The following is a 12,760-nucleotide window of genomic DNA, read 5'->3' as shown; positions in this document are numbered from 1 at the left end:
GGAGGCAGCTAAAGAGTCATACGAGTGGAAACAAGCAGTTCAGAGAAATGTGTCAAAAGAGCGACACAGATTAGACTTTTTTAAACAACAGATTAGGCTGTCACACTTCACCTGAAACATCATTCCCACTGTGCGACAGCCCTCTGCATCAGACTGGAAGCTGCAGTCATGCTTGATTTCACAAGCTGCTCCCTGGTCACTGAATGCTTCCTCTCTTACAGAGGAAACACACTCGTTATATTAGTGAATCCACACCAATCTTTGTTCAAGACTAGACAATCTTTACATTTCATCCATGTCTAAGTGTTCTAGCACCTTCAATTGTAGGGCAGAAGGTCCTGCAAAAATGAGCCACACTGGAGATGGAAAGCGAGGAAAGTCATCCACTGGCAGTCGATTTATTAAGGTCCTATTCCGTAAAGAAAAGCCACCATGTTCAGCGTCCTGGTAAAGATAGCTGATGAGATGATCCGACAGGAGAGTGAGAAGTCGCATAAAAGCTTTCTGGCTCTGAAAGTTTCCATTTTTCCTGATGAAAATAAGAGGGTATCCACCTTGAAGCCGTGTTCCTGTGGCATTTTCATCGCTGCTGTCCAATGATGAATCAATTTGTGGGATTCTGATCCAAAGATAAACTTGGATTATCTTTTTACGCATTGGATTGAGAAGCTACACATTATTGGACACTCCTGCACCTGGTTCACCGTGGCTCCCCATGAACCTGGGGGCTAAATCGAATTCCTCAGTTTAAAGACACATGCTTTCTGATACTTTGTTGGGTATTCTGTTTATGTATAGTGCAGTTACACAATATTTTTGGAAGGTAAAGTTGGGCTGAACATACTATAACCTGAAGGACATATAATAATGGGCGACAGAACAACACGTTTCTTCTTTTTTCTTGAATAACAAACTGTTTAAAAGAGAATATTATACTGTACAGTTTGGTGGTGCAGCACAGCTTTCTTATGATTTTATGTGCTGGATTTGTGTATGTTCTGGTACATGTATGTAAAGTAAAGACATAGAAAGAGAGACTATAGAATATACTATCACAAGCTGCTGGGAAATGTGCAGGCGTCCAAATCCATCAGCCTCTGGACGTCTTAACGCTCTGACTTGACTTTGTAGCGCAGAACCAGGTAAGTAGCCAGTCTAAGGACCAGGAAGAAAACCCCCAGCACTATGAAGTCCACGTAGAGCTTTGCGTCCTCCACATCCAGCAGCTGCAGGACTTCCTCTGGCTTTTGGAACTTACACACCACGCCCGGACACGCCAGCTCTGACCGGTTCATCCCATAGATAGAGAGTATCACCCCCTCGAAGCCGTACCTGAAAGACAACATGTTTAACTTGTACGGCTCATTCACAGAGAATCATTTCGGAGAAAAGAAAAGCCTCGCCACAAAGACAGATAGCCTAAATACATTTAGCAAACGTCAAACAAATTGAAGATATAGATATTTGAACTACATAAACTACTGACAATACCTGACATAGGAAATGTAAGAGCTCCACTGTAGGTATTTTGGAATGGTGTCAAAATTGACAAAGAAGCCAGAGAAGAGGAGTACAGGTATGGCTGTGACTGGACCCACGAAGGTTGCTACCTGTGGAGCAAATGAGTAAAAAGAAATTAAAATAAAAAACTCTCAATTAAATACATTGTACGAAGATGGAGGAATACTGCACATTTTAGCATTCCACCTCTATAATGTTGATTAATGTAACATTATTGGACTCACAATGGACAGTTTAAGAAAAGGATCAAAGTCAATGAAGCAGAACCAGAGATATCGTCTTATTTATTCCACTCATTCTTCTTTCTGGCGCCTACATTATCCACAATGGAACCCAACCATTAATACTTCAGCTGGAGATTTAGGTGTGTCATGATAGTGGCAGCAAATGTAGCCTTGAGCCACTGCCCTCAACCCGAGATGAGGAGCAGGCTACAGAGGTTTGCTCACTTCTTTGTAACTTATCAAAACTGTAATCAATTACTCTTTGCACATTACGAACTATAAAGTCATTACATTACTTTCATAATTACACTTCAGTAAAATAAATGTGTTACATCACTCGCTACTTCACTTTCATTCCCTCAAAAGTACCATTAAACAACACCAACAGGGACAATGAGTTCGCCTACTTTATTGAAAAGGTCATGCTCAGTATATGTGCACTGGCAATCGCCCAAGTGAAGTTACAAAAATCAAACTACATTTTCTAGAGGTGGGGGACTTAAAATGATTCATGTTTGCCTACCTGAAGAGATGTGGATGCAGCCCCTATAAGCAGACCTAGGGATTGGGCCACCAGGGCCGTGGATGTGGACAAGGCCATGAAGAGCAGGTAGCGAGTCGCCTCTGGAGGCTGATTAGTCATCCAGTACACTATACTACAGTACATGATTGGGCAAAGCACCTGCAGAAGAGATTTTGTACTGTTGCAAATTTGAAATATACTGTATTCATGCCCAAACTATTATGTGCTAATTTTTTCAATATTACCTGGAATGGTATATCAGCCATGGTTTTAGCCAAATAATAGGCCTTCAGGCTGTACCAGTAGTTGAGATGTTCCCTCATAAACACGGACATCTCCAGAGGAACTATGGAACAACAGCAGGGTTAAAAATCTTTCCACTTCATTTAGAAAAACAAACAACAGCAAATCAATGGTTCCCATTTCTCCCGAGACACAGCCTCTTACAGGTTAGGATGGTGGGCATCAGGGCAGCAAACATGAGGAACAACATGGAGAAAAAGAGGAAACCAGTGTTGTTGAAGACCTTGCTGGCATCATTTCCAATGTTGAGATAAAGCAGGCCAATCAGCACTCCAATACAAATATGGGACATCACCCTGAGGTGGGTCAGCACCTTTAAAACACAAAATAAATCAACATAACTCAGAAGTTTTTAATTGATATCAGGAGTCTAACTAATGCTGTTTTTTTAATAATAGGCATTGAGCAGATGTGGACAATAGCATCATAATTTTACCACGTCTCTGCATATTGTTATAAAAGTTCTTTTGAAGAGGATGCAGAACTGTGTGAATGTACTCGTGGCAAAGCTATGCTTCTCAAGTGTTCCTGTGTCCTGTGGAGAAAGACAGTGAGAACAAGGAATTAATTATGTAAATAATACGCAATTGAATGTATATATATATAGATATATACAGTATACACAGTACCCAGATACAAGACATCATTTAAAAGACACACCATACTTTTTCCTAAGTCACGTTGTGAAAATAGGAAGGATATAAATAGTCTGATTGTTTATTTAATTTTTTATTTTGTTTTAAATTGTTCATTAGATTAAGTAATACATATGTGATTTGAGTTCATGATTCAGAATGTATTTAAATCGTCCCAATTGTATAATGTCAACAAAATGTTTTCCCTAAATGGAATTGAACCTTGAAACACACAATGCCCACAAAGTCTCTGCACCGTAATGAATGATGGCAGATATTTTGAGTGGAAGTAGAAGGTCACTATCAATAATTTCTTGAATCATGCAATCAAAGAAGATGAAAGTTTGGAGGCTTAAGTCAGAAAACAAAGACGTTGGACGTATATAAGAATGAAAAACATCCTAATCTCTGTTTATTAGTGTAAAGGTTACTTGCTGATGCCTACACAGAAAACACGAGATAGAAAGGGCAACAGAGAAAATCAATAAACTGATAAAATATTTTCAGGAGAGGGGCAAAACTGCATCATACAGAGTAATGGTATATCAGAGAGCTCTTGGTGGTCTACATTTACAGTTTAAGTATTTAGCTGATGCTCTTATCAAAGGTGACTCATGGGGCTGAGAAAGAGCGAGTGAGAGGAAGCTGAAGGAGGCTGAAGAGAAAGATCAATGATGAGGAGGAGCGGGGGGCACTTTGGTTGATGTGCACAGGAATGTGTTAGAGGGTATTTTATTTGAATTCAACCCCGTTCAGTGTCAGTTCAATTGTGGGGTTCCTTTACTGGCTGTGATTAGTTATTTAAAACCTAAATAAATGACATTTTTAGAGTACCTTTGGTGCAAATAAACGCTACCATTGCTATTTTATTATATAGTGTTTAATAAGGACAGCATTGGGCATTTTTATCACATGTGGCTTTGCAGATTGGAAAAATATAGGCATTTTTTAAATAAATGAGTAGATCCCTTATTGCCTAACGAAAGAATTTAATCCATCAGAAATCACTAAAGAAAACTGATGCAATTTCCTGTTCCAACAATTCTTTGAGATTATTAAAATCATACATTTTCAGTGTTCTTTTGGTTAAAGGACTTGCCTTTCTGATTACTACGTGATGTGAGGCTAAGCCATGTGTTATTCTAAAACATATTGTGTGGTGCTGTGTGAGAGGGGTGGTACAACTCACACTGGGACAATGAGAAGGAGAGGAAGAGTCATTTTTGTCTCTGGAGTTCTTCTTGCCCTCCTCGGAGCACAGTCCACCCTGGACAGCCTCAAACAACACTGGATTAAGATCACCATACTCCCCTGACGCCACCTCAATGACTGAGGACAGAGAGGACAAGCTGGTGAGAACAAAAACACGGACAAACACAGACACACACTTGTACTAAAGGAGTTGCTTGACTTACTGAAGTCAGCAGGGTTATGATATGTTGGACAGTGGAGGCCCAGGTTCTTCAGATAAGGGATGAGGTAAGGGACTGTGCCCTTGTATATGCACTGACCCTGACTGAGGATGTACAGCTGGAAGAGGAACACAGGTACAGTGTAATCAACATTATTTCCAACACACTGACTGTCTGAATAATATATGAACAACTGACAAAACAACAGGACTGTGTATTGACTGCTGCGCTGCTTGTCAACTGGATAAAATGAATCATGCTAACCTGGGGAGCCCTGGTCTGAGCAGCAGCTAATGGAAAGCTAAATTTGTTCTGCACCAGAAGCCCTCAAGTTACCTTATCAAACATCTCAAAGAGCTTTGCACTGGGCTGGTGAATGGTGCAGATGATTGTCCGTCCTCCCAGAGCCAAAGACTTCATGAGGGAAACCACCTGGAAGCAGGACGCACTGTCCAAACCACTATAGGGACACAAGACGAGACAGAACACCATAGAGACATTATTTAATCTGTATTCATGTTGAGATATCACACATTCAAAGCAGCCAAGTAATATCCTACCTGGTGGGCTCATCAAAAAACATGACAGGAGGATTGTTGACCAGCTCGAGGGCGATGGCCAGTCTTTTACACTGGCCTCCAGAGATACAGTTGGTGCGTGTCTGAGCACACTCCTGAAGACCCAGAGCAGTCAGGATCTCATCCACCTGGAACACAAAGAGAAACAGATGTGGTGACACGATGATGCACATGCAACTGAATGTAGGGGTGGGTGTTAAGGATAACATATACAATCATGGTACATGTGACATGATATCATAATGTTGACATATGGTATTACATTAGGTATTAATATATAGGAAGTCACGTGACATTTATGGCCAAAGTGTTATTTCATCTAAAATAACCAAATGAAAATGCCTGTATTTGGCTAATCCAGTGAATCGGATTCTTTCAAAAACAGGATACATCATTATGTTGATGCACATATTATAATAAAGGAGGCTGGCTCATTAATATGCAATACCATAACTAATGACTACTAGCTGAGAGACAAATGTATATTGTCTTGCCCACCTGTTGCTGAAAATAATTCAGTAAATTGAAATGCAGTCAATATATTTTGACTTACAAGTTCTTTTTTGACCTGCATGCTCTCATTCAGTTTCAGATTGGCAGAAACCTGAAAGACAGACAGAAGTTGATTGAACATTAGGATTTAATGAGGTAGTTAGCCAATTTTTTTCATCATCTGCAGATGACCTCACCATCATGGCCTCCCTCACAGTGAGGTGAGGCAGCAGCATGTCATCCTGCATGATGTAGCAGGACATCTTCCTGAAGGTCCTCAGGTCTCTTGGTCGGCCATTCACCATGATCTGGCCCTTCATGCCCGTCTCCCTGTTTACGACCAAAACTTAATTATTTTACAGCCATATTCTGAGCACTGAATTATGTCAAAAGTATGATCTTCCACATCTCACCTGTACCCCGCCAGAATATTCATCAGAGTTGATTTTCCAGCTCCAGAAGGCCCCATTATGCCAATCAGCTCTTTGCTTTTGAATCTTCCTGACAGACATTTGAGGAGGGCTTTGTAACCTGACAAAAAGGGGGAAAGATGTTATTTAAAGTGCTCTAATTGGTCTGAAATTTACATGTAGTATCTTTTTATGATACATATTGAAATATTTGAAACAATAAACTTCAATTAATTTGTTATATTTAATATTCAAGCCCATTTAGCAAACTCACATGTGTTACAAGGTCTACAAAATATTTCTCTGGTATTTTAAACATTCACCAGTATTCACAGACAAAGAGGAGAAATAACTGGTAAAATCCAGTAAAAAGCTTTGAATTGAGTAAAGATGGAAAAATACAAGCACAAAAACAAAATAGCAAGTGTATAAAAGTGAGGTTTTTGAGAGCTAGATATAATACAAGAGCAATACATTATTTACAAGTTAATTTATCTATCTATCTTATCTGACAACAAAGATGGTTAAAAGTAAACTTAAAACATGTTATTGAACGTATAATGCACCATCTCACACATTACAGGTCAACTGAGCAATGAAATTAGTTTATTTACTGTATATGTTATGTGTTATATATTATGGAACGTACAAAGCCGCATTGCATCGTGACACTCAGTTCTTAAAATACGCCAGATAATTATGCAGACAGTGAGCCTAATTTCACTCCAGCAGAAGAAGTCATTGGCTGCTAATACTGAACACCAGGAACCATCAGGCAGAGCTAGCAGTCAATCAGACATGTCTGTTTAAACGTTATCCTGGTTAGCAGGCTACACTTAGCCAACATTTATAAATGACAGACTATATACCAGAATATTTCACAGCATTTTAGGAGAGCGTCGGGTGTGCAGCAAGACATTACTGTAAAAACTACAACTAAAGAAACAAGCTACAGAAAGATCTAAGATCACGGCTTCCTCAGTGGCGTCAACAGAACAACCACAGACATTACTTCCCTTCAGGGATTTTAGCAATGGTTGAAGTGGCATGGCCTTCTAATGAAGATGGGTCAGGTCTTTTTTTCATGATGCAACACAGTTTTAGAACTGACAATCTGAAGGCTTCCAGATATGTATTGTTAAAAGGCGCTGTAAGTATCCTGTCTCGTTGTAAACCCCTCGCCTCACCCATTTCTGCAGTGACGCCTCTTCTTGTCTCGAGCTGTGTAAGGGACTCAGCAGAGCCGCCAGCCCCCTTAATTAACCCTCACTCTATGACTAAAGTGGCCTAATGGCAGTGCCCCCTCCTCCCACGCAGGGTTATTACATCAGAGAGCCTCCATTTAGATAGCCGAGCAGCCTGCTGTACGTGAAGCAGCCCTGCTCTGGCATGTGGTGCATACCGATGAGGCTGCGAACACATCCTGATCACCCAGTCTCATGAGAGCCACAGAGTATAGCTGACCTCAGTCCCCTCATTGTCAAACACACACCGATTTAACAGCATGTGACAGTGCACATCACATCTGATCTCATCGGAAATATCAAAGTAATTGTTAGACAAATTATTATGAGTCACGATTGAGGGGAGGCCATCACATGCCTCAAATTGAAGCCCTTGACACAATTGACAACTCCATTCTCACACCAGGAATATCACGTATCAGTAGTTGGTTTAATTACTACGATGTGGACTGCCTACACAACGTCTGTTCAATTGTTCAATAATGTTTAACATCAGCATATTCTATATTCCTTGTTTAATTGACTATACACAAACATACACAGCACAGCAGGCACCATAGAAAAGACATTTCATCAGAACAGAATAATAACCTGTTCATAAAAAATGCTGTCGTGCACAATAGCACACAAGTGCATAATAGATCGGAACATAATGTATGTAAAAAAAAAAGTACTCCATCTAGTTTAAATTCTGCATATTGGTGGATGTTACAGAAGTACAACTAAATATCATCTTTTTTAATTCCATTTTTTCTCATTCCTTGTCAAAACCAGGTGCCTAAATAATCCAAGATGCAACTCGACTGCCGACAGTTTGGTCAAAGATTCAGGTTTTATGCTGGTGGAGGCTAATATCTTCGAGCTGATAACCACAAGCATAGGTGAACTGCAGGTTACAGAGGTCTGGGAAGCTTGTTTAGTCTTCAGCTACATCTGACGCTGACTCAAGATCAAAATCAGACTTTGCACAGCTCCTTCTGGAGACACAAAAGGTGATATACAACTTGTTCACATGTGCTACTCTGAGGCCTGTAAACAGACTTCAATGTGTTACGTCAGTGAAGTTCTCTTTTAAGTGAAGCTATTTGAACTACTTATAACTGTATAACTCCACTCAGTTCAAGCTAAATGACTAATTATAGCTAATTGTGAGCAGCTTTAAAGAAGAAAAAAAAACGTCTTTTAGTTGAAACCAATTTCTCCAATCTTGCACACACAGAGTGGATGAAAGAACCAAAATGAAGCAATAAGATCTGTCTGAAGTCGTTGATCATTTTCTAATGGTCCATCTCTCTCACATCAGGACATTTAGTAGACAACATACTCAGACTCTATATAAACTGCGACCATTCTTCACATGACAACTATGTAGAGCCTCACTTTGACTTCTGTTGTATACTTTGTCTCACCATATGGTGTACAACGGAACAGGATGAATAACCAAATACAAGGCTTCTTTATATTAAACTAGAAGAACAAGAACACCTAATCCTACATTTCCATAACCATCCAGCAAGAAAATGACTTGAGTAGTGAAGCAGCATGGGTTACTTTGCATCAAGGTCATAAATTTGAGTTATCGTGTGCTGAGGCATCACCATGATGCCTCAGCAGCACAGGGCATGTTGAGTCGAAGATGTGATTTAATCTGAAAAGATGACCACACTCCGAATAATTCAGCAATAAAGGAGCAGAGATCCAATTGCAGTAAATAGCAAAATGCAGAGCTGATATATCGAGGCATGTAAACCTTTTCCTGCTCTCACTCCCTCTTCCTATCCTTCCCATTCGGGGGCTGGGCCAGTTTTTCACCAGTTAGGAGAATGCCCTCAACATGAAAGAAGGTCACAGCAACAACAGGATACATGGCCATGAAGAACCTATAACAAATGCAGGCGGTGGGCCGCTCATACATCATTGAACCTTCCTGAGCCCTTTTACAATAAAATAAGCAATTCTAAATTCACTGCTTTACAATATATTCCTCGTAAATCTCTTCCTATCGGCCACAAACTTTATAAGGAAGGACTCATAAGTATGCCGACAGTGTCTCGAAGATTTAAAGAAAACATTGAATTACAAATGCCATCATGTGTTCAAGACTCCTCGTTCACTTCATTCTCTTTCCTATGATAGCTGTAGCTGCATATCGTTGAGCAGAAATTACATCCAATTATGTATTTTTTAAAGGAGAAATAATCTCTGACCAAAGATAACAGCAGAACAACAGCCTCAAGCTCTGTGATCATACCTGTTTTACATGAGCTGCAGAGAATCAGCTCTGAACTTAGCTTGTCAAATGAGACACAAACATCAACAAGCCGCTCAGTGTAAGCTACAGTTTATGTCAAATGTAAGCGCAACACCCTGATTATATTACTGTATGAGTGGCAGAGGTAATTGGAGAGGCAGATAGAGGTTATACGTAGCTGGATGTACACGTAAATGATTTCAGTCAGAAGAAGAGTAAAATGGCAGGCGAGCCGCTCTATGAAAGGCACAGCTTGATTAGTAAAAGCTAAGACACTTCCTGCTCACACATCAACAGCCTGATGAGCTGAAGCAGGCACCCTGAAGAGGCAACACCAACAACAGCAGAAACCACAGGTTGATTTAGACGAGACCACTAAAGCAAAAACATTGGCATCAATCGTTTTCTGACCCTCCTATTTCATACTCTCCATACATTCAGGTTTCACAGCGGAACAACAAACACGCCAGACTTTCATAATGCACATCAATATTACACAAGACTGAAAATAACACACAAGACAACCTGCAATGCATAATGTATAGGGCCTCTCCTAAGGATGCTACGCGGCTAAATATGAAAGGAATAAAGGATTCCTCTGAAGTCCATCGGCCTCACCCTGCTAAATATACAGGATGTAACAAGAGCAGCTAAACATAGTAGTTTACAAAGGGTGGTTTAGTTGACAAGAGAAATGACCAAAGGTTAGCGGCTCATAATTTGAAAAGTTGAGTTGAAATGCTGTTCATATTCCACGAGTAGAGCAATCGTGGGCCTGACTCACCGCCTATCATCAGACAACACAGGGAAAAGAAAGGCAAGCAGTTTGCCAACCTGCGAGTGTAAATTATTTACTATGTCTAAACTCTGCTGAACGCAGCAAAGCTTACCAGGACACTGCCTGCTACAACAAGGTGGAAGTGTGCATATGTGCGTGTGTGTGTGTGTGTGTGTGTGTGTGGACAGGGCTGGGCTACATGTGTCCAAACAATAGAGCAAAGCAAGAGAGGCAGACTGACAATAAAAAGGATTAAAAAAATATATCTTAAATTTCACTACAGCTTTTAGATGCCTCCCTTAACATTTCTGCACCCCGGATATTGATCTTCATGCGTGGTGCTTGCTTGCTTGCTCATCCATCATGGTTACTATGTGAACTGAGCTTTGCGGTACCTCTCCTCCTCCACCAGGGACCCTCGCGGATGGTGTACGAGAGCTCATTGAACTCCAGGTCCACAGTGGAGCGGCGTGGGAGGTGGGAGAAGCGTTGAGCCTCAGTGATGTGGTTCTCCACTTTCTTCAAGTGGATGAGCAGTGGCGCCTCTGAAGGCGCTCCGCTGTGGAGCTTGGTCTCCTCCATGGGGATGCTGACGGAGCCCTGCTCCAGTGTCCTCTCGGCCATGCTGACGGATGCAATGGAGGACAGACATGTCAGTCTTTACAACCGTTTTCAAGCTCAACTCCACTCTCCTACTTCAGAAAAGAAGCCTCACATTTTGAAGATGCAGATTTTAGTTATATTTAATAAACAATTCAATGATTGGTTTTGATTCCTTTGTTGGTTGACTGATTCATAGAAAACCGGTGCCTCAGCAGATGTGTGGACACAAAGGTGTGTTGTAGGAATGATTTTAGGATGACTGCAGACCCCATCTTAAAACTAGGTGCTGGGTATGATCTGATTATAGTTTACTTCATGAACTGGCTGGTTGAGGGGAATGAGATTGTGAGTGTGAGTAGTCAGGATCTGGTTTCAGTCCTGCAGCATGCTTATACTGCTGATTCACATCAATTTCCGATAGGCAAGGCAGCCTGTCTGAAGTGTCTTTTATGATATAGCGGCTGGTCCATTAGCTTTCCATAATCTGAAACTGAATCAGGTTGTTTCACCAATATCAGCATACTGAAGATGTTAGAAGGCGTGACAGCACCAGATTCAGTTACCATTACTATTTCATTTATCAGGTAAAATTATGTTGTTTTTAACAAAAATATACTCCAGTACTGAAGAATTGTATGAATGATTTAAATTAGTTTAAAAATAATAATCAAGTGCCCTACTTTAGATTACTACCTATACATAAAGAGCAATGCAATTATCAGTTGAAAGTTTAAGGATGATCATGTTTAAATGCTCAAGAAAATGAATGAGATGTTTAATTGTAAATACATTGCGTATAGTATTAAGAATTGTAAAAGTGCACTGCTAACAAGGGTTAGAAAACAGTTCAAATCTAAATTTGTGCCCATGCACTCCTGACATTGGCATTCATTATCTACCCAAACACTTTCAGACTGCTTTGAACATCTTTTAGCAAATAAAGAAGTCATGGGGGCACACAGATATACATGATGGGTCAGAAATTAATTACTGATTAATTCAGGCACACTTATCCTCGTGAACATATCATTTTGTGACACCAATCATGTAAACTAGGTTATTGTAACAAATACTGACACATGAAACCACTGATCAGAGGCAAAGAGTTACAGAGCAAAGCGAACCTAAAATAGAGACTAAAAAGCAGCATAAAAAAAGAAAAACTCGTATCAAGTTTGAACACATAATCGCTGTACACAAACATCTACTGCTACATATACCATACAGTCATATACTACTATCCATGTCCTGTATATGTGCAGTTAAACCTCCTCATGTGAAGAGGGCCAGTGAAGGAAATTGACCATGACTTCTATTGATCACCCTGCCATTAGTGAATTTCCATTATAAGTCTGCATGTAAGCTCAGTAAAACACAGACAGGCTTTAATGGCCTCTTAGTCAGATTGAAGGCCTTGCTGTTCCGTCATGTGCGGCCCCTCAGCGAGAACATGTGAGCACACACAGCCATTGTAAAAGTCTCCCCGGGGATGAAATATGGTTAATACATGTAGACCTTTGCAGTGGTGTGGTGACTCTGTGATCTGCAGTGACTTGTCCGTGATGGGGGATGCTGCCAGCTCCTCAAAAAGCACCTGTTAGCAACAAACTGATGAGAATGAAGACACCAGACACTATTCAGGATGTAAAATGACAGAGCATGAGAAAGGTGACCTTTTTTTTTTTTTTTTTTTAAAGGTATAGATGAGTCATACATAAGGACACACATGCAGTTCGGCTTCTGCTGCGTGTTGCATTGCACATGCACATGCACACTCAAACACTCA

General features: G+C 40.4%; 1 protein-coding gene across 2 annotated transcripts; it reads right to left on the bottom strand.

Moving 5' to 3' along the window:
• Window positions 1–986: 986 nt before the first annotated feature.
• On the bottom strand, window positions 987–10,998 carry abcg4a (ATP-binding cassette, sub-family G (WHITE), member 4a; the record flags this gene model as incomplete). 2 transcript variants are annotated; one of them, XM_079237040.1, is made up of 14 exons in its annotated part: window positions 987–1,332; window positions 1,492–1,610; window positions 2,269–2,427; window positions 2,514–2,614; window positions 2,716–2,884; window positions 3,008–3,106; window positions 4,396–4,535; window positions 4,622–4,736; window positions 4,955–5,078; window positions 5,179–5,324; window positions 5,750–5,800; window positions 5,886–6,018; window positions 6,102–6,219; window positions 10,767–10,998. In XM_079237040.1, the coding sequence occupies 14 exons, from the start codon at window positions 10,993–10,995 to the stop codon at window positions 1,107–1,109; spliced, it is 1,929 nt and encodes a 642-aa protein (XP_079093166.1). In that variant the 3' UTR covers window positions 987–1,106. The 2 variants fall into 2 exon arrangements, with proteins under 2 accessions (XP_079093166.1, XP_079093165.1); XM_079237039.1 differs by having other exon boundaries at window positions 10,743–10,995.
• Between the last annotated feature and the right edge of the window lie 1,762 nt (window positions 10,999–12,760).

The sequence above is a fragment of the Taurulus bubalis genome (assembly GCF_910589615.1).
Source record: "Taurulus bubalis genome assembly, chromosome: 2".
In the NCBI taxonomy this organism is placed as follows: domain Eukaryota; kingdom Metazoa; phylum Chordata; class Actinopteri; order Perciformes; family Cottidae; genus Taurulus; species Taurulus bubalis.
This window is presented reverse-complemented; position numbering and strand designations above follow the sequence as displayed.